The sequence below is a fragment of the Pollachius pollachius genome (genome assembly GCF_949987615.1).
Source record: "Pollachius pollachius genome assembly, chromosome: 14".
Lineage (NCBI taxonomy): Eukaryota > Metazoa > Chordata > Actinopteri > Gadiformes > Gadidae > Pollachius > Pollachius pollachius.
The window spans coordinates 14,078,205-14,099,087 of NC_136947.1; the positions used below are offsets into that span (position 1 = coordinate 14,078,205).

The 20,883-nt window shown below is 51.3% G+C and overlaps 2 protein-coding genes across 4 annotated transcripts; one reads left to right on the top strand and one right to left on the bottom strand.

Annotated features, from left to right (window-relative positions):
- Positions 1-671: 671 nt before the first annotated feature.
- On the bottom strand, positions 672-9,175 carry fastk (Fas-activated serine/threonine kinase). 3 transcript variants are annotated; one of them, XM_079750945.1, is made up of 12 exons: positions 9,034-9,175; positions 8,557-8,645; positions 6,193-7,213; positions 5,254-5,557; positions 4,423-4,610; positions 3,679-3,827; positions 3,054-3,270; positions 2,499-2,658; positions 2,026-2,117; positions 1,124-1,775; positions 922-1,036; positions 672-771 (listed from the first exon to the last, which is right to left on the bottom strand). In XM_079750945.1, exons 3-12 carry the CDS (start codon positions 7,169-7,171, stop codon positions 685-687), a joined length of 2,943 nt encoding a protein of 980 aa, XP_079607071.1. In that variant the 5' UTR covers positions 7,172-7,213; positions 8,557-8,645; positions 9,034-9,175; the 3' UTR covers positions 672-684. The 3 variants fall into 3 exon arrangements, with proteins under 3 accessions (XP_079607071.1, XP_079607069.1, XP_079607070.1); XM_079750943.1 differs by having other exon boundaries at positions 8,557-8,649; XM_079750944.1 differs by lacking the exon at positions 8,557-8,645.
- Positions 9,176-9,667: 492 nt separating this feature from the next.
- Positions 9,668-20,609, top strand: afg3l2 (AFG3-like AAA ATPase 2). The gene is made up of 17 exons (XM_079750315.1): positions 9,668-9,876; positions 10,638-10,737; positions 10,866-10,925; positions 11,043-11,176; positions 11,391-11,537; positions 11,779-11,850; positions 12,377-12,498; positions 13,030-13,306; positions 13,822-13,959; positions 14,821-14,974; positions 15,560-15,667; positions 16,054-16,179; positions 16,302-16,412; positions 17,345-17,460; positions 18,037-18,237; positions 18,862-19,056; positions 19,655-20,609. The coding sequence occupies exons 1-17, from the start codon at positions 9,781-9,783 to the stop codon at positions 19,895-19,897; spliced, it is 2,400 nt and encodes a 799-aa protein (XP_079606441.1). The 5' UTR covers positions 9,668-9,780; the 3' UTR covers positions 19,898-20,609.
- Positions 20,610-20,883: the final 274 nt, after the last annotated feature.

The window sequence follows — 20,883 nt, forward strand, 5'->3', positions numbered from 1 at the left end:
ATTCGTCTCCACACACACATGAATGAGCCACATATAAACCCCCCACATTGATGGATTAGTGTCCCATTGGAAACCCTCTTCCCCATCCAAAGATTACCCTTAACCCAACCCCCCCCCCCCCCACCTTCCCCGGACATGCATCAGCGCGGCGCTAGTTTGCCAGCATGATTAGTCAAAAACCTATTTGGTTGTCCCCAGGTGAAAATTCCTCACGCTTTTTTTTCCCCCAAGCAACCCACAGTTTTGTTTTTTGTCCCTAGAATATCAAATACATGTTTGTTTTTTTATGTCATGAGACTGAAAATGGTTTACCTGTCACGTTAAAAACTCCCAGCCACAAACGTTAGTTTGTCGGATTATTGAGCTGCGAGGTTCCGTCGCAGACAGACGAGAACGGTTTGTGCTACGCTAACCGCCGCCGCAGTGCTAATCCGTCTCGGACCCGCTGTCTCTGGACAGGATGGCGGTTAAAACAAGAAAGCCTATTCCTTTTTTTTATATCCCCCCCCCTCCCCCCGAAAATAACATTTCTACTCGGCTGAACACAAGATAGTTGTCGACTATCTAGAAAAATGTCACTCTAATTTAAGAGTATGATTCTATAAACCCCCTTTAATCTCAAATTCAAATTACCACCAGCAGCCCCCTCATCTGTTCCCCCCCCTCCCCCCGGCCGGTCTGCTGTCATAAGGGCACCGAGAGCAGCTTCTTGTGGAGGTACTGCTTCACCTCTTCGATGCCGTTGAGCTTCTCCAGCTCCTGGTAGGGCAGCTGCAGAGAGGAAGACAGAGGGATGGATCATGCCACTGGGACCCGTTCGGCTGCAATCGGTTAACACGGTTCTAGAATGATCTGCTGCTTCCAGAACCACATTCTGACCTGTTCCAGTGCCTTTTGTACTGGCTACCAGGTGTGTGTTACCTGTAGGATGATGTAGCCGAGGAGCTGCAGGTGGCGGTCCCTCATGGCGCGTGAGCCCACCAGCACCACCGAGTTGTGACAGTAGTGCCACTTGTCGTTCACAGACATCACCACCCTGCACAAACCAGATGCATTGTGGGAAAGGGTCCACCAAAAAGCACCATGAGACCAATGTAGGTGACACTGGGATGTTCCAGCCCACCTGCGGATGGCCCGTAGGTCGCCGGCGGCGACGTCCGCATCGCTCCTCTCCGCAGGGTGCCCCCCGGAGAGGGGGGCTGTGGCCGGCCCCTCGGAGGCGGAGCTCTCAGAATAGGCCACGCCCTCGTAGAACCCCTGCAGCTCGCAGTCCGCCTCCTGCCCGGGGGGAGGAGCCGCCACTCCCCCTGACTCCTCCTCCTCCAGGATCTGACCGATGGAGAACTGGAAGAGGGAGTCGGGCCCCGGGGCCCCGGGCGGCGGCAGCGGCGGCGCCAGGCTGTCAGAGGGGGGGCTGCTCAGCGTGGAGCTGTCCTGGCTCTCCAGGGAGGCGTCCGTGGCCAGGCCAGAGTAGTAGTCGGGCCCCGAGGCGTAGTAGGAGCCGTACTCCGCCAGGCCCCCGGCGCCGTTGGGCCCTGGGGAGCCTCGGAGGTGCGGCGGGAGGAAGGGCTCCGGGACGGCCCCCTCCGTGTCCGGCCCCTCCCCCTTCAGCGGGCTGAACGGGGAGAACTTCTGGAAGTCCGAGGTCAGCGTTGTCAGGGAAACCGCACCGTCGGCCTTGGGCGTAGCCACGGCGATGCAGGTGGGCGGGGGCACGCCGGCTCCGGGCCGAACGGGGAGGATTCGCCCCGACGCGTCCATTAAGATCAGGAAGTCTGCAGGAAGTGACATCACCACACACGAGTGGACTGAAGGCGGGCCCCGAGACGATTCAGATCAGGCAACTTTTAAATATAAATGCATCCAAAGAGCTTTATAATTAAACTGGCATGAACAATCAGCACTATTAACTACCAGACTACTAACGGTAGCATTCATAGTACTAACGATGGTATTCCCAGTACTATCCGTAGTATTCACAGTACTGTTAGTAGTACTGCTCTACTACCCGTATTGGCAGCGTACCTGTGTAGTATCCTGGAGCCAGCACCTCGTCCTGCTTGTAGCTCTGTTCTCCCACCAGCTGCCTCAGCGCTTCAGCCACCAGACCCTTATAACTGACACCCGCAGCAAGCAATCAGAACCCACACACACAACAGCCAATCAGAGAGCAGACACAACATAACAGCCAATCAGAGAGCAGACACAACACAACAGCCGATCAGAGAGAAGACACAATATTGTATTTAACGTCCCTAGCGTACCTGTGTGTTGGACCTCCCCTAGCCTACCTGTGTGTTGGCCCCTACCTGTGTGTTGGCCCCTAGCCTACCTGTGTGTTGGCCCCTAGCCTGCCTGTGTGTTGGCCCCTACCTGTGTGTTGGCCCTCCCCTAGCCTACCTGTGTGTTGGCCCCTAGCCTACCTGTGTGTTGGCCCCTAGCCTACCTGTGTATTTGACGTCCCCTACCATAGCCGTGACCTCATGCCCCCGGCTCACCTGTACTTGCGGTTGACCTCGTCGGCGGTGAGGGCGTGGTCGAACATGAGCACCTTGTGGGCGTCCTGCAGGCGGGGGCCCGTGTAGTCCCGGTACTCCAGCTGCACCGTGGCGTCCAGCAGGGACAGGTAGCGCCGCACGATCAGCGCGTACGGGCTGTCTGCAGGGGGGCGCGACAGGGTTAAGGGTTGTGACGCGGTGTTTCTGCCCGGTGGCCAGACCAAAGCGCTTTACTGTTGGTGCCTCACATTCACCCGTTCATACACACATTCATACTCGCATGCAGAAACACATTCATTCACCCATTCATGCAAGGCGACAGCCAGCAGCTCGGGATCCGTTAGGGTGTCCTGCTCAACACTTTGGTGTATGCATGTGTTGACTGGTATGTGTACTGCTGATTTGTGTAACTGTGTGTGTGTGGTGGTCTGTCCTGCCTGGTGGTCTATCCTGTGTGGGGGTCTATCCTGTGTGGTGGAGTATCCTGTGTGGTGGAGTATCCTGTGTGGGGGTCTATCCTGTGTGGTGGAGTATCCTGTGTGGCGGTGTACTGACTGGTGACGTTGCTGATGAAGCTGGGGGAGAAGACGCGGTGCAGCACCAGGGAGGGGAAGTGGCCCAGCTGGAACAGGGACATGAGGATGTTGACGGTGGCCAGCGGCGAGCTCAGCGCCTTCAGCTCCAGCACCACCTCCAGCTTGGAGAAGAGCTGCTGCTCGTTGGCCGGCCGGTAGCTCATCCTGCTGAAGGGGAACACCAGCTTCTGGATCACCTGGGGACCCATCAGAGAGGGGGTTCAACAGCCAATCAGAGAGGAGGTTCAACAACCAATCAGAGAGGGGGTTCAACAGCCAATCAGAGAGGGGGTTCAACAGTCAATCAGAGAGAGGTATCGACAGCCGATCAGAGAGGAATCCACATCCAACAGCCAGTAAGATTTGCATTTTCAGGAAGAAAACTAACCCAAACAGGTACACTGTTTTGAATCGCTTTGTCACAATGTTAACACGGTTATATCACTTGCATTATCTTTTAATAATATTACGATGATGATTATATAAAAGGGCATATAAATGATACATGACCCAGTTTTAAATTGCTTGGCAACAATGTTAATAAGGTCCCATCAGTTTATACATTCCCACAACAAGGGGTCGTTCCGGGGGCTCCGGCCGCTCACCTTGCTGTCCAGGTACTCTGCCTTCTTGACCAGGAAGTCTGCGATGGTGTCCAGCAACTGGGTCTCCCGCAGGCGGTGGCGGGCCACGTACTTGGCGATGAGGGCCATGGTGTAGGGTGTGATGCTGTCCACCTTCTTAGGAAGCTCCTCTGCAGGGAAGGGCAGCAGACACACAGTCACCTCCGAACGCTCGCAGCCGGCTCCTATTCTCTGCACCTTAACCTAGGCTTCTTCCTGTGCGCAGTGTGTTCTCAACCGGCCAGGTTCCTTGTTCTGAACCAGCCAGGTCGGTGGTTTACAAAACGCGCGGGTCGTCCATTAAGTAGGTCACAGCAGTTGAAAGGATGGCTTTACACAACGATTTGATTTCAAAACTGCATCCGCATGTCTACATGCCTCGTCTGTTCCTATTTCACCATGTCTATGTTTGAAGTATGATCTCACTTTTCGGGTTTGGTAATGAGAACTTATGTGTCCGTAATAATCCTTTCACTGCAAACTTTTCTTTGTTGCTCAACGGTGCCCCCCTTTCAGGGTCGGACATGGCAGGAGAGAGTTTGAGAACCCCCGGGATTAGGTGAACCCACAGTGGACGATGCTATGATTCAACCCTACTAGCCTTCTGCACCACATCCTAGCTATGTTGCGTGTGTGCGTGCGTGTGTGTGCGTGTGTGTGCGTGCGTGCGTGCGTGCGTGCGTGCGTGCGTGCGTGCGTGCGTGCGTGCGTGCGTGCGGTCCGTACTGGCCAGGCTGGCGATGAACCTCTCCTGCCGGTTCTGGTAGAAGAGGTGGGAGCTGAAGATGAGCTCCAGGCTCTTGTTGCTGGCCTCACGGACGCACGCCGCCAGCATCTCGTCCAACAGCGCCATCTCCTGCTCCCGCACGCCGCTCACGCTGCCCAGCGTGTGCTTCACCAGGCGCAGGGTCTTCCTGCGCGGGGAGGGAGGGCGTGAAACGGAGCACGTACACGCACACACACACACACACACACACACACACACACACAGCTTGTATGTAACAAAGTACTACAAACTGACACACACTCAAAGCGCAGAAACAGAGTTCTGCATACTGACACACACACACACACAGTAACAGAGTACTACATACTGACACACACACACACACACACACACACAGTAACAGAGTACTACATACTGACACACACACACACAGTAACAGAGTACTACATACTAACACACACACACACAGTAACAGAGTACTACATACTGACACACACAGTAACAGAGTACTACATACTAACACACACACACAGTAACAGAGTACTACATACTGACACGCACACACACAGTAACAGTACTCCATACTGAAACACACACAGTAACCGAGTTCTGCATACTGACACATAAACAACACAAAACAGACAGCACCAGAGTATGTTCTGACACATCCACCCAACACACGGTAACATAGTGACGTAGTACGTTCAGACACACACACGCTGAGTCATATAGCACCAGAATAGATACTGACCCAATACATAGTATATACTGACCCAGACAGCCCACGGAACCACATCGCCAGCGTACCCAGTACTCCTCCTCACACCCACCTGTTAGCTAGCAGCAGCTCTGGGCTGGAGGCCGCGGGGCCGTTGGCGCCCTCTGGTGGCTGCAGCGTGCGTAGCTTCAGCCGGTAGTAGGACAGCAGTAGGAAGAGGGTCTGGGGGTGGCGCTCGCGCTCCAGGTTCTTCTCCAGCGCCGCCAGGCAGGCCTCCGTCAGCGGGTGCTGGCAGCCCAGGTGGAGCTTCATGCTGGAGCTGAACACCATGGACACGTCCTTCTGGTTGAACTGGCCCAGCCGGGCCTGGCACTCGGCCTCCAGCACCTCCACCACCCTGCAGTCGCTGGGCAGGCCTGGGGGAGCGCACCACCACACAGCGTGTAACGTACACACTGACGTAGACCAGTACAGAGCCACAGAGACCAGTACAGGCCTGAGACAGACACATACAGACCAGTGCATAGAATAGGCAAGGTAGAGGGATCGATAAGGGACATCTTAACTTAGCTTTGCATATGAGATGGGAACTGCGAAACATCTCAGGCCAGAACTAGTGATCTGGTTCCAAAACAGCAATCGCCTACAGGTAGGCTGTGCAGCCTGCGCTCATTGGGGTTTTGAAGCCAAATACACTAAACCCTGCACTGTCCTTCCTTGAGTAGTGACGTGTTGAGCTACAGTAACAGACTCATATCTCTCATCCCTATGTCGTGTGATTTTAATCTCTTAAACTCGAGGTTCCCCAGATTTGGGAAGACCGTGATCACTCTCGCAGCAAAAGGCATACAACACTGCCCTTATTATGTAGAAACAGTCATATCGAATTAAACATGAGAAACTCCGCTACAAGCCCATATAGGTCCTTTTTACACACACCAAACACAACTCAAACACCAAGCATAATAATTAGACAAATTAGACAATTAGAAATAGGCTGGGGCTTAAGAGGTTAAATCTGAGTGCAGTGAGGGCGGGAAGGAGGCCTCACCGAGGGCCGCCACGGCGTACAGACAGTTGACCACGCTGAAGTTGTCGAACTTGGCGCAGTCGCCGATGATGTCGTCGCATAGTGTCTGGAAGTCCTGCTGCTCCAGGATGTCCCGCCCCTCGCCCTCCTCGGCTCCTCCCCCTCCGGGCGGGCACGACGCCACCCCTGCCGGAGCCCCGCCGCCGTCGTCGGAGGCGGCGGCGGCGGCGGCAGTGGTGGAGGTTCCCGTCCACGCCGCTGGGCCGCTGCCGCCGCCGCCGCCACCGGCCTGCAGCAGCTGGCTGATCTTGTGCAGGGCGATGGGGTAGTGGTTGTGGGAGATCTTGCCCGGGTTCTGGGTGACCCAGCGCAGCACCTCGTCAGGCCGGTGCGAGCGCTCGATCAGCCGCTTGAGGGTGAAGAACGTGTCGTAGCTCATCTTCTCCTGGATGAAGTTCCACGTCTTCTTGCGCCCGGAGGCCAGGCCGCCGCCGCCCTGGGCGGGCCCGCCGGGCCCGTGGCTGTAGTGGTGGTGGTGCAGGTGGGCGTGCTGCTGCTGGAAGTGGTGGAGGTGCGGGGGTGGAACCAGGGGAGGAGCCAGGTGTGTGGGCGGGGCCAGGTGTGCAGGGGGCGGGGCGTGGTGGGGTGGGTGATGGCCGTGGAAGTGGGGCCCGCGGTGAGGCTCTGCGCGGCCCTGGTAGAGGGGGTAGGCGGGGCTCTGGGCGGCGGGGTGGTGGTGGTGGTGGAGGTGGTGGTGGTGGTTCTCCATCAAGGTCATAGCTCCGCCTCCACCCGCTGAGAGCTGTGTCCTGCGGGCCGGCTTACCCCCGGCTGGCCCACCACCCCCACCGGCGCCGGCGGAGCTGTAGAGGCGCGTGGTGTACATGGCGGCCAGGGGGAGGGTGCGGAGGGAGGCGGGGGAGGAGGGGGAGGAGGGGGAGGAGGGGAGGTGGAGGCTGCCGGAGCTCAGGAGCTTCCAGCCAGAGAGGAGACGCAGCATAGTCCAGAAGCTGGCCCAGAGGGGCAGCAGCACTCACTACACCTGCACACAGACAAACAGACAGACAGCGAGAGACAGAGATGGAGAGGGTTATTGTGTTGTGGTTTGATCATTTCCATATTTGAAGCCTAATTTTCTTTTTTATACCCATGCTGAATCACCCGCTGCATTGAATTGAGAGAGGAACACTGACAGACAGTTAAGACTAACAGGAGGAGGTGGTTATATGGCTAAAGACATTTAGACAGAGTCTGACAAACAGTCAAGAGGGAATAAATGGTTGAGAGACACTACATCCTGACAGTCAAGAGGTAGTAGAGATTGCGAGAGGCATTGTGATAGAGTCAGAGAGGGTGAGACACACAAAACAATAGCGAACGCAGCAGGACAACAAGAAGAGTACAATAGAAACAGTCATTAACCTGGCAAGTAATCCATTCTTGGAAAGCAGTCCACCTTTCAGCAGAAGATTCAAACACTAATTATGCAAATATTTCCTGTATTGGCTCTAGTATTAAATTGTATTATAGGTTGCTCTGCATTTGTATGTCAAATAACTTGAGTTATAGGATTAGAGTTGATCTTCAGTTGAAACTCTACCATGAAGTCTAATCAGCAGTGTTACTGGTAAAGGATCTGACGTTGATGTTAATGCTGTTAACAATAGTTTCCAACAAAGTATGCTAAAGTATCCTCCTGTTTCCTTATGTTACTGAATCTGGAGATTGAAAGAAGTGGTCCGACACCCACCATGGCAACAGCATCATGGCCACCACAAATCAAATATTACTAAACACACTTATGGTAAACGAGTACCTACATGTCTATGCATTCACGGTTGTAGCTTCTCATATACCCTTCCTATGCATAATCCTCCCAACCAACCGGTATGCATTCACAATCTAGCAACATGTTTCAACACGTATGCATGCATAGATCTCTATTCAATGTTTAACAAAGTCCATTCAAAACCCAAAAATCAACGCGCTGTACTGGGAAAAGTAATAACTAATAATTTGGCTTAATACACATTATTATCGTTCATACAACTCAATATTCGTAATAGACCCCAGGGCGCAGGTCTTTTAATTCTTGTTGGACTAAAGCTGACGTCATTCACTGCAATGAAACACGCGATCGTTTCCATCGGATGGATCCCCTCAACCCCAACCACCGCAGGGTCACATACAGGGTCGATTTAAAATCGGATGTATGTGAAATGATTCACGCTGACAATCAAGGCGTTGGCTGATGCAAGTGAACGTTAGCAGTGAGCTAGGGGACTTAAAGACACAAGTCAAGGAGCTTGACATTTCTGTTAAAGTCATATGTGCAAAGGTAAAGAGAAAAGCGATGCAAAGTGAGCATGTAATGAACATACTTACATTTTTCTCTAAGGCAATCTGAGGTGCTCAACTAGAGAAACGAAGCCTGAGTGCAGCTACTGCTAGCTCGCTGCTAGCCCTGGGCCATTCTTTCTGAAACGTTTCATCAGATTGTTAGTCGATCCAAGCGTGAACTCGAGTTTCTTTGCAAGTGGCACCCACAGCTACAATTCCATTGATGGCCTATTTTTAAATAATTGACGTTTAGCGTCTCTAACTACGTTGGCTCCTTGGTCGTGCAGACTTGTGCATCTTTTCACATTACAAAGTTTCCAGATCCACCCTCCAACCTGGGTCAACAGCCGTGTAGTCATGATCCATTGTGTGGACAAAACGAGTTTGGTTTTATTACTGGTTACCCGGTCTAAAAATACACGAACTGACTTTGGGTTGGAGTGGCTAATGGGCTTCCAGCGGTCGGACATAGGTCGCTGGGTGTCGGTATAGTAATGACAGTGTGTGTTTTGAACAGATTACCTCATAGTTTGCAAACATCCGCACTCGTAAAATGTTGAAGTACGATAGTCTGGTTGCTTGCTATATGAGTAATGAACGGACAGAATAGCCCCGATGACAGCAGCTTCACTTCTGGCGAGCAGCCCCGGCGAACGCCATCTTTTCCTTCCCGAAGTGCAACTGCAACAGCGAACTTCTTCGTCTGGTGTCTTTAGTAGTTTCACGCCGCCGCTTGTCGCCCCCTGCTGGCTAATAGATGAACTGGCACAGTTAGTATGTAACATGTCGGAGTACTTTCACCACCAGAGGGCGCTCTAAAACCATCCATTCTATATAACAGTCACACATTGTTCTACATGGGTAGCAGTGTGTACATGAGTGAATATAGTGGTATGTGTAAAATTAATATCATAATGATGATAATAATAACAATAATAATAATGCTAATTAGAATAAGTAAATGTATTAATAGTAATATGTTTGCTTTAATTTTCTTGATTAATTACCGCTCTTCAGAATTTTCTCACAAAAGTGGCAGACACACTAAATTGTATAACAAAGTGATTCACAAGAGTGTAATGTTAGGTAACAAATGGTTTACGTCACATTGCATACGTCATCGCGCAGCTCACGTCTACATTCGATAACAGTAAAGATGGCGCAGGAGTTGGGCCATGGAAAGGGACTTTTCCTCGGTGTTTGACCGCGACCGTATTGCTCCTGTTATCAAAACGTCTCACTCAAATTAAACAATCTTGAGGGTCCACGATGGCTCACCGGTACCTCCGGCTATCGGAGGGGTGCAGGCACCTGCTGAGACGCCTGCCGCCCCAAGTCGCAGCGGCTCCGAGCACTGCGCGCCTGGTATGTGTCTCGCACGTTTTGAACGATCCGCTTAAGAAATCAAGTGTCCCGTGAATCTAAATGACCCATACCGCGTGTCCGTATTACGGTTACAGCCTTTGCAGAGGTCTGTGTGCGGACGAAACAGGACTTGGCGTGTCCGTGACTTTGTGTTGTCTCGCAGCGTGCTGCCGCTGTGGACCAGAGGCCCCGCATTGACATTGATGCTGTTGTTTTGCTCTGACAAGTGAAGCTGGGTTACACAACAAATGGCCACACTAGACCTGAGATGTGTAATACTGTCTTTTTTCACTGTCAGCAGACAAAACTGCCTATTTGGTATCACTGACGTCTAGTCGGCTCAATAAACATCATGACCTCTGTTAAATAACACCTGTAATACCTGATCTCTGAAATGTTGGAGGACATTCACATTATGATCATGGGGTCGTGTGGTTTCTCCAAGGTAAACGCTGTGTGTTCGCTTCCACCACAGACCGGTGCTCAGAGTGTGACCAGTCATTCATTTTCACATAATGACAGTTGTATAACAGTTGTAACAGTACATTGGCAGGTGTGCAGACTCCGTCTGCAGTCTGCACACCTGCAGTGACTCGTCGAAACGCATGGCACAGCTAATTGTCGACACCTGTCGCATGTGTTAACGTTTTGGACCATATTAATTGACCAGTCTGTAACCTAGAAGCACCTGTTGTGAAACACAGGCGCTTTATCATGGCTATCTACAGAAGGTAACGTCTGTCTTGCGGTGCGGCCCGTAGGTGCTTAGTCCCACCGGGAGCCAGGCCGTAGCGGAGGGAGATACCGTGCTAGCGGCGGTACTAGGAGCTGTGAGACGTTTCTGCGCCAAACCTCCGAAAGGTACGACCCCCACGAAAGGTGGCGGTTTGCCCAATACCTGTGTCTGCCTGCATATGGCTGTTGCCATGACTACACGAGTCGACATTGTTGTCTCTACTGAGGTCATGCTGGGTCTCTTCCTGTCTCAGGGTTCGAGAAGTACTTCCCCGAGGGCAAGAAGACACCGTCCAGCGCTGAAGCGGCCAAAGGTACCCCCCCCCTCAACCACCTTTTTATGGTCTTGCTAAAGACTGCTTCTCTCCACTCTGAATACTGCTTGATGACATACTGACACATACCCCATCTGCCCCGCCCCCTCCCCTCAGAGGCCAAGCCAAGCAATGGGCAGAAGAGCTCTGGGAGATCGGGGGGAGGAGGGGGAGGAGCCTCGGGAGGAGGTGGAGGAGGAAAGAGAGGAGCCCGGAAAGAGGACTCCACTTGGCAGAGTCGTCTGCAGAAGGTGAGACTTCTGAGAGGGATGACGTCACTAGGGCCAGAGTAATAGTGGGATGATGTCATTAAGAATGTAATGATGATGGGCCACGAGGGTCAGAAGGTTAGAGGGACAATGACCCTGTCCCTCAAACATAAACATTAATTACACGTTTATTAACCTGAGTGCCGAAGCTTTGGCCGATATCGTGGCATTGACGCCAAAACACTGTTGTTGCCAGGGTGATGTGCCTTGGGACGACAAGGAGTTCCGACTGGTCCTCCTGAGCGCGGTCGCTTTCGGGGGCACCGTCACCTACCTGCTCCGGGACGGAGGCCGCGAGGTCACCTGGAAGGACTTTGTCAACAACTGCCTCGCCAAAGGAACGGTAAGGTTCCCACGCCCCTTCAAAACCGAAGGCTTTGTCGTGACGCAGTGTCTCATTCTGTTTTAATTCGTTAGTACAATTGGGAGTGGAGCCACCCAAACCACTCATTAGCTAGCCCCTTTCTCACGTTGGAGCTGTGTGATTGGTTCATTTCGTACCGTCTCTAAGGACCATCACTGTGTTGCCGGGCAGGGTTGAGCCAGTTTGTTTCCAGTGATTAACTGGTGTGGTGTCTCCACAGGTGGAGCGGCTGGAGGTGGTGAACAAGCGCTACGTCAAGGTGGTGTCCACTCCGGGGACGCCCGTCGATGGGGTGAGTGATAGTTTCAATATGAGAAGATGACGATGATTAAGATGATACTAATGCATACATCATTGTATACATTTTACCAAGCCTTTTAGGATTTTCCAGGTCACAGTTGTAGAACAGTGTGTGTGTCTATCTATCTATCTATCTATCTATCTATCTATCTATCTATCTATCTATCTGGTAAACATATAAAGTTAGAAGTAATGAGATATGACATCGAAGACACTCTTAAGCAGAAACCAACAGGAGTAAACGGATATAAACAGAGCAGACGGGATACAAACAGAGTTAGATTACTTGTAGAAATTGGGTTTGATAGAGATTTCTTTTGCTTTTTTAAGTAGTGAGTCTCATTGATGGAGGTGTGTGTGTGTGTGTGTGTGTGTGTGTGTGTGTGTGTGTGTGTGGGGGGGGGGGGGAGGGTCCCAGAGCCAGGGTGCAGATTAACCGCATGTCCTACAGCACCCACGGTCCCAGCATCCCTCTGATATACTTTTCCTGTGTTGTTGTGTTGGTGTGTTTCGTCCAGTACGTGTGGTTCAACATCGGCAGCGTGGACACGTTCGAGAGGAACCTGGAGACGGCCCAGTACGAGCTGGGCATCGAAGGGGAGAAGCGTCTGCCCGTGGTCTACTCCACGGAGAGCGACGGGTGAGGAGGCCACTACCCTACTGACGGCACCAGCTGCTCACTACCTATTACCGTCCAGCGGTCGCTTTCATCCAGAGCCACGCTCAGATAGACAGATACACCTCATCCAGGAGCCGGTAGGAGTTAAGGTGTATCGCCAAAGGAGTGTGGACACGGGGTATCGAACCCAGAACCAATCTGCCACTACACTACCCTGCCGCCATACACCTACTATCATTTAATCTTAAAAAGTACCAGACATGTTTGTCCAATACTCACTTACAGTTAATTGGGATTCATCCTCAACTCCGTCCTAAAGCAACAGGTAGACATTGGGGTTCGATCCCAGTGCCTTATGGCCGAGAGGTTGAACCTACCCTAGCCACTGCACTGTCCTGCCACACATGCGCTTCCATCCAGCACTGTAAACCAACCAGCACTGTCAACCTTTTCCTGTCATTCCTACTGGTCCTACTGGTCCGACCGATGGAACTGGATCCAATGATCTAACGCGTGTTCCTCTCCTTCTCTGTCTCTCCGTCTCTCCTCCAGAACGTTCCTACTGAGCATGCTCCCCACGGTGCTGATCATCGGCTTCCTGCTATTCATGGTGCGGCGGGGGCCGGGCGGAGCCGGGCGCCCGGGCCGGGGGGGGATGGGCGGGCTGTTCAGCGTGAGCGAGACCACGGCCAAGGTGCTGCGGGAGGAGATCGAGGTGAAGTTCAAGGACGTGGCGGGCTGCGAGGAGGCCAAGCTGGAGATCATGGAGTTCGTCAACTTCCTGAAGAACCCCAAGCAGTACCAGGACCTGGGGGCCAAGATCCCCAAGGTCAGTCCAGGCCCCACCAACCTCATCCTTGTTTAGGGAAGGGTGTGTGTGTGTGTGTGTGTGTGTGTGTGTGTGTGTGTGTGTGTGTGTGTGTGTGTGTGTGTGTGTGTGTGTGTGTGTGTGTGTGTGTGTGTGTGTGTGTGTGTGTGTGTGTGTGTGTGTGTGTGTGTGTGTGGGGACGGGGGGGACGGGGGCATGTGGAGAGACCAGCTGAAGAGTAAGCTAGAATTTTTTTCAATGTATCAAACCCAACAAAAATCCCTTGAATCCGGCCTCCTTCCAAACCCACTCCCCCTAAACACGGACTAGCTCGCTAGCTTTAGCCGCAGGTCTGCCGGGCCTTGTGGTAGACCTCTGTCCTGTGCGATGAGCGCTCTGGCAGTGTGAGCTCATGTGAATTAAAAGTCGCTGTGTTCTTTGGACTTCACCTTTGTTACTCTCGGCTAACGAAGCTCTTTCTTTCGTTCTTTCTTTCTTTCTTTCTTTCTTTCTTTCTTTCTTTTTCCCCCTATCAGGGGGCCATCCTAACGGGGCCCCCCGGCACGGGGAAGACCCTCCTGGCCAAGGCCACGGCGGGGGAGGCAGACGTCCCGTTCATCACCGTCAACGGCTCAGAGTTCCTGGAGATGTTTGTGGGCGTCGGCCCCGCCCGGGTGAGTAGGGCCCCTGTAGCCTCACATCACCACACACACTGTACTATTATACAATATACACACTGCATTATAATGCAATACACACACTGTACTATTATACAATATACACTGCATTATAATACAATACACACACTGTACTATTATACAATATACACACTGCATTATATGGTAACACACTACCACATACACACACACACTGTACTATTATACAATATACACTGCATTATGTGGTAACACACTACCACATACACACACACACACACACACACACTGTACTATTATACAATATACACTGCATTATATGGTAACACACTACCACATACACACACACACTGTACTATTATACAATATACACTGCATTATAATACAATACACACACTGTACTATTATACAATATACACTGCATTATGTGGTAACACACTACCACGCACACACACACACACACACACACACACACACACACACACACACACACACACACACACACACACACACTGTACTATTATACAATATACACTGTATTATATGACCACATACACACATACACTGTACTATTATACAATATACACACTGTATTATAATACAATACACACACTGTATTATTATAAAACACACACACTGTATTATTATACAATACACACACTGTATTATTATACAACACACACACACTGTATTATAATACAATACACACACTGTATTATTAAACAACACACTCACTGTACTATAATACAATTCACACATACTGTATTATAATGCAACCCAAACACACACTGTATAACAACAAACCACCACATATACACAAAGTATTACAACACATAATCAATATACTTATCTTATCCCTCCGCCATTTCCTTCCGTCAGGTCAGAGATCTGTTTGTCCTGGCGAGGAAGAACGCGCCGTGCATCCTCTTCATCGACGAGATCGACGCGGTGGGCCGGAAGAGGGGGAGGGGGAACTTCGGGGGCCAGAGCGAGCAGGAGAACACCCTGAACCAGCTGCTGGTGGAGATGGATGGTAGGACGGTCCCCCTCACGCCCACACCTTCAGAGAGTGCTTGCAGAGTCCATGACTTGGTGCTGTTCACTAACGTCTACCTAACGAAGGGATCCATGAAGAGCCGCACAGATGTCCTTAAGGATTGATTCCAACTATGCTACATCGTTTCCCCCAGCACTGTGTGGTTAACAACAATAGGGCCCCGCCTTGACTACCAATGTATACTCTTTTTTTTTTTTATTATAATGCATTAAGAAAGTACAAAACTCTCAGGGAAAGAGAACATACTCCCATCAGGTACAAAAAATAAAGATAAATAATGCATTGGTAATACTGTTCACATCAATAGTCGTGCCATAAAGCTTTTTGATGGAATAGAAACGGCGGCATCAGGTGGTTGTATATATTATTGCGAACTGAACCCCCCCCCCCCCCCCCCCCCCATGTCCTGACCTAAAGGCACAAAATGTCCATCATAAACAAATGTGTGTGTGTGTGTGTGTGTGTGTGTGTGTGTGTGTAAAAATAACGAACCATTTGATGCGTGGATACAACGATAAAGGCAGAGCTAGAGAGACCCTTATCTCCTCGTGTTCTGCTCAGGCTTCAACACGGCCACCAACGTGGTGGTCCTGGCCGGGACCAACCGACCTGACATCCTGGACCCTGCGCTGATGCGGCCCGGACGCTTCGACCGGCAGATCTACATCGGTGAGGAGCCAGGGGGCTAGCTAGTGAGCTGAGACGGCCGCTAGAACCTGCCGTGGCATTTCAGGAGTGAGATCTTGCATCTAGGACAGATAAGGATCCTAAATGCAAAAAAGCACACAATAGTTGTAGAAGTGAACTTATTTAATGTGCTCCTACACCAGTCTCCTCTCTAGCAGATCTCAGAATACTGTTTCACAGAATGGGAATACAGTTTCATCCCCTCCCCACAAGGCACTTATCCCTACAGGAGGGAGATGTTTACCTAAAGGCCAGAGGCCCCTGCGTCGTTGCCAATACACGCAAACTCCATTTGTTTGTGGTCGGCAGTAAGGACAGAACAATAAGACGCACAACAAACCTTCTGCCCCATCTCTTCTGTCCCTCAGGCCATCCCGACATCAAGGGCCGGTCGTCCATCTTTAAGGTCCACCTCCGGCCTCTGAAGCTGGACCTGAAGATGGACAAAGACGCTCTGGCCAGGAAGATGGCCGCCCTCACACCTGGGTTCTCAGGTAATCACCTTCGATGAGAGGTGGAGTTGGAAGACCGCGTGCTTCGTCCTGGAAGGTCTTTGATCTAGAATCTTTCTAAATGTGCTCTTCTTTCTATATATTTTGTGTGTGTGTGTGTGTAGGCGCTGACATCGCCAACGTGTGCAACGAGGCGGCGCTGATCGCTGCTCGCCATCTGGCGGACTCCATCGACCAGAAGCACTTTGAGCAGGCCATCGAGAGGGTGATCGGAGGTGACGCACTCATGGAGGGACACACAAACATGGACGGACCCACACGTACTGACACAAACACGCATGCATGCATAAATGTATTGAACCAAACACATATATGTACTGACACACACACATGTACTGACAGACAGGACACTTCGATGGTTCTGGTTTGTACTGGCTCCTAATGGTTCTGGTTGATACTGGTTCCTGATGGTTCTGGTTGTGGTTGGTACTGGTTCCTGATGGTACTGGTACTGGTTGGTACGGGTTCCTGATGGTTCTGGTTGGGACTGGTTCCTGATGGTACTGGTTCTGGTTGGTACTGGTTCCTGATGGTTGTGGTTGGTACTGGTTCCTGTTGGTTCTGGTTGGTACTGGTTCCTGTTGGTTGTGGTTGGTACTGGTTCGTGATAGTACTGGTTCCTGATGGTTCTGGTTGGTACTGGTTCCTGATGGTTCTGGTTGGTACTGGTTTCTGATGGTTGTGGTTGGCACTGGTTCCTGATGGTTGTGGTTGGTACTGGTTCCTGATGGTTCTGATTGGTACTGGTTCCTGATGGTACTGGTTGGTACTGGTTCCTGATGGTTCTGGTTGGTACTGGTTCCTGATGGTACTGGTTCCTGTTGGTTGTGGTTGGTACTGGTTCCTGATGGTACTGGTTCCTGATGGTTCTGGTTGGTACTGGTTCCTGATGGTACTGGTTGGTACTGGTTCCTGATGGTTCTGGTTGGTACTGGTTCCTGATGGTACTGGTTTCTGTTGGTTGTGGTTGGTACTGGTTCCCGATGGTACTGGTTGGTACTGGTTCCTGATGGTTTTGGTTGGTACTGGTTCCTGATGGTACTGGTTCCTGTTGGTTGTGGTTGGTACTGGTTCCTGATGGTACTGGTTTCTGATGATACTGGTTGGTACTGGTTCCTGATGGTTCCTCTCGGCCCTGGTTGTGCAGGTCTTGAGAAGAAGACCCAGGTCCTGCAGCCCGAGGAGAAGAAGACGGTGGCCTATCACGAGGCGGGACACGCCGTGGCGGGCTGGTACCTGGAGCACGCCGACCCGCTGCTCAAAGTACTCACTCACTCACTCACTCACTCACTCACTCACTCACTCATTCTGTCCCACACACACATTCACTCACTCGCTCCCTCACACATACTCGCTCCCACTCATTCACTCCCATACACACACAAACTCAATCACTAACTCACTCTTACACACTCCCGCACTCACTCCCACCCTCACTCAGTCACTCCCACACTCACTCACACACTCTCACTCACTCACTCCCACGCTCACAATGCTCCAACATACACAGCGATACCACTGCACAACTCTTCTACGCTTACCCTTCATCAACACACTTGATACTACATGACCCTTGTACATATTGCTGCATCGCGCCACACATTCTTGCCAAACGCAACTCTTCTACACGCGTCGTTACACAAACGTTGATTAGACAGTGCCTCAACAAGCCACACCAGCCACGAGTAGGGTCAACCCTCCTTTCAGGCTAATGGATAGGAAAAAAGACATGTAGGTGTCGCTTTGCTGCCGGACTTCCTGTTTGATTTTGTTTCCGACGGACTCTCAGACTGACCAATGAACTGTGCTGACCGCGTGCGTGCGTGTGTGCGTGCGCAGGTCTCCATCATCCCGCGGGGGAAGGGTCTGGGCTATGCCCAGTACCTGCCCAAGGAGCAGTACCTGTACACGGCGGAGCAGTTGCTGGACAGGATGTGCATGGCGCTGGGGGGCCGCGTGGCCGAGGAGATCTTCTTCGGACGCATCACCACCGGGGCGCAGGATGACCTCCGCAAGGTCACGCAGAGCGCCTACGCCCAGGTACGTAGTACTGATATATACTTTACTAATATACTGTCTATTATCTTATACTCTATGGTCACCCAGAGCGCCTACGCCCAGGTACGTAGTACTAATCTATACTTTACTATTATACTGTCTATTATCTTATACTCTATGGTCACCCAGAGCGCCTACGCCCAGGTACGTAGTACTAATCTATACTTTACTATTATACTGTCTATTATCTTATACTCTATGGTCACCCAGAGCGCATACACCCAGGTCAGTAGTGCTATTGTACGATATTATGTGTTTCCCCTACTCCAAGGTCAGTAGAATGATTATATATCATATGTAGTGTTGGCATTCTTCAGGATCTGCTCTGTCTGTGATGTTATGAAGAGTCCCATGCTGATGCACTATGACCATGCAGTCAAGGTGTAGAGGAGATCATGGTGTTTGTTCGGTGTACATACTTATTGTGAGGATGTAGTTAGGGAGTGGCTAAGTTGGAGTTATGATGAAGAGGGCGTCACGGTGCCAGGGGCCGATGTGCGTGTTGAAACGGTTCCGGTGCAGGTTTGATGCCCTGGCTTCATCACTACTGTCAGAGGAATACTGCAGGTAGCTGATCCATGGGAGGGTTTGGTGTTCCTTCTCCAGATCGTCCAGTTCGGGATGAACTCCAAGGTGGGCCAGGTGTCGTTCGACCTGCCGCGGCAGGGGGAGATGGTGCTGGAGAAGCCCTACAGCGAGGCCACCGCGCGGCTGATCGACTCGGAGGTGCGCGGCCTCATCAACGACGCCTACCAGCACACGCAGGCACTGCTGGTCGAGAAGAAGTCGGATGTGGAGAAGGTGAGAGCGTCTTCTGGTTCCACTGGTCGTGGAGGAGGTGTTCGTCATGCCCTGCACGCCCGCACAAAAGCACACTATGATAAGGGCTCTGGGTACCCTAGAGAAGTGCTATATAATACAATATATTAATATAACGGTATTATGACTTAATTGTTTAACAGGCCAAGTGACTCAAACTGGATTGAGGCTGGTAATCTTACACTTTTCTTTTTTTTGTATACTGTTGGACAAGGATCAGGGTAAAACTAACTGAACCAAGCAAAGGTCATGCAGGTTAGCTTACGTAGCAGGGTGCTAGCAGGTAAAGGGACATTCAGCACTCAGTTAGCCTAGCCTGTGCAAACGATGTCTGGTTCTGTGGCGCTCTCCGTCTTACAATCAACTCCTATTTAAAAGTGAATCAGAGTCCTTGTAATGACCAACCATCGGCTGCCGTTGAGACCCTTTCTATCTCAACCAAGCAATACAACGGTGCCTCGCCAGCTGACCTCTATTCAAATCTTTCCTAAAGAGGAACGCTCAGATTAGGCCCGCCTCCGCCAGGTTCTGTTCCCCTCCCGCTATACACGCTGACGCGACTGCCCCTCCCCTCCCCCAGGTGGCGCTGCGGCTGCTGGAGAAGGAGGTGCTCAACAAGGAGGACATGGTGGAGCTGCTGGGCCCACGGCCCTTCGCCGAGAAGTCCACCTACGAGGACTTTGTGGAGGGGACGGGGGGCTCGGAGGAGGACACCTCCCTCCCGGAGGGCCTGAAGGACTGGAACAGGGAGAGGAAGGAGGAGCCGGAGGAAAGCCAGGAGGAGCAGGTTGCGCGGCAGATCTCCAAGGACATGCCCTTTTAAAGACCCTCCCCACGCTCCTCCACCAATCAGGAGGCTGCGGACATCACGGGACACCTTTTTCATGAGGCCGGGGCGCACGGACTGGGAGCTCCAGGAAGGACTGGCCCAGTGCTCTCGCCTGCCGCCCAGAGACAGAGCGAAGGACTGGGGGAGCGAGAGAGTCAAGCCCCCCCCAACACCACCTCTTCCACCTCCACCACCTGCGTTCGGCTAGAGTTTGTACCAGAGTGACTGATTCAGATGGTGCCATGAAAGCTATGAATTAGTGAGACTGATGCTCTGACACATGAAATACTACTCCTTCTCCTCTTCTCTGGTGGTGGAGGAGGCTTTTAAGGAGATTCTCGAGGACATGGATGTTAACTGGTGACCAATGAAATCTATGGAAAAGTTGGTTGTATTTTGAAGTCAATTTTCAAGTGTACCAACTTGTTGAATTATTGGCTTTCTATCATCAAACCATTATTTTTCATCAATCATATATAAAAAAAACTGTCGTAAATGCAAAAAGAATGTCAACCGTTCTCCAGGCGGTTACATGGTTGTCTTTGTGTTGTACGTGGTTTAAGTTTAATGGAGGAATCGCCGTGAAGAAGTTCTTTGGAAAGCTGGGGCTTGCAGTAACCTTTAAATGTTTCCCACCTGGTTTGCTCTGGTACTGCCATAAAACACTTATATGACAGCTGCGTCTGTTCTTGCAATAAACTGCTGAAAACACTGACATTTGCCTAGTAACTCTTATTCTTATTGACAATAATACTCCCTATATATGTGAGGTTTTTGGTCTATGCAGACTTCGATGCACACCCTGTGATAATGTATTTGCGTGGTTGGTCTTGTAAGCAACACTAGAGAGGTACATAACCCAACTCAAAGGTTTTTACAAAAACGATTTAACAGATCCATGGACGTTTTTAGGTCTTTAAAGATTACAACTTCCAAGCATCGCTATCTGCTGACGCATAAATGCTGATGACATTCGTTCA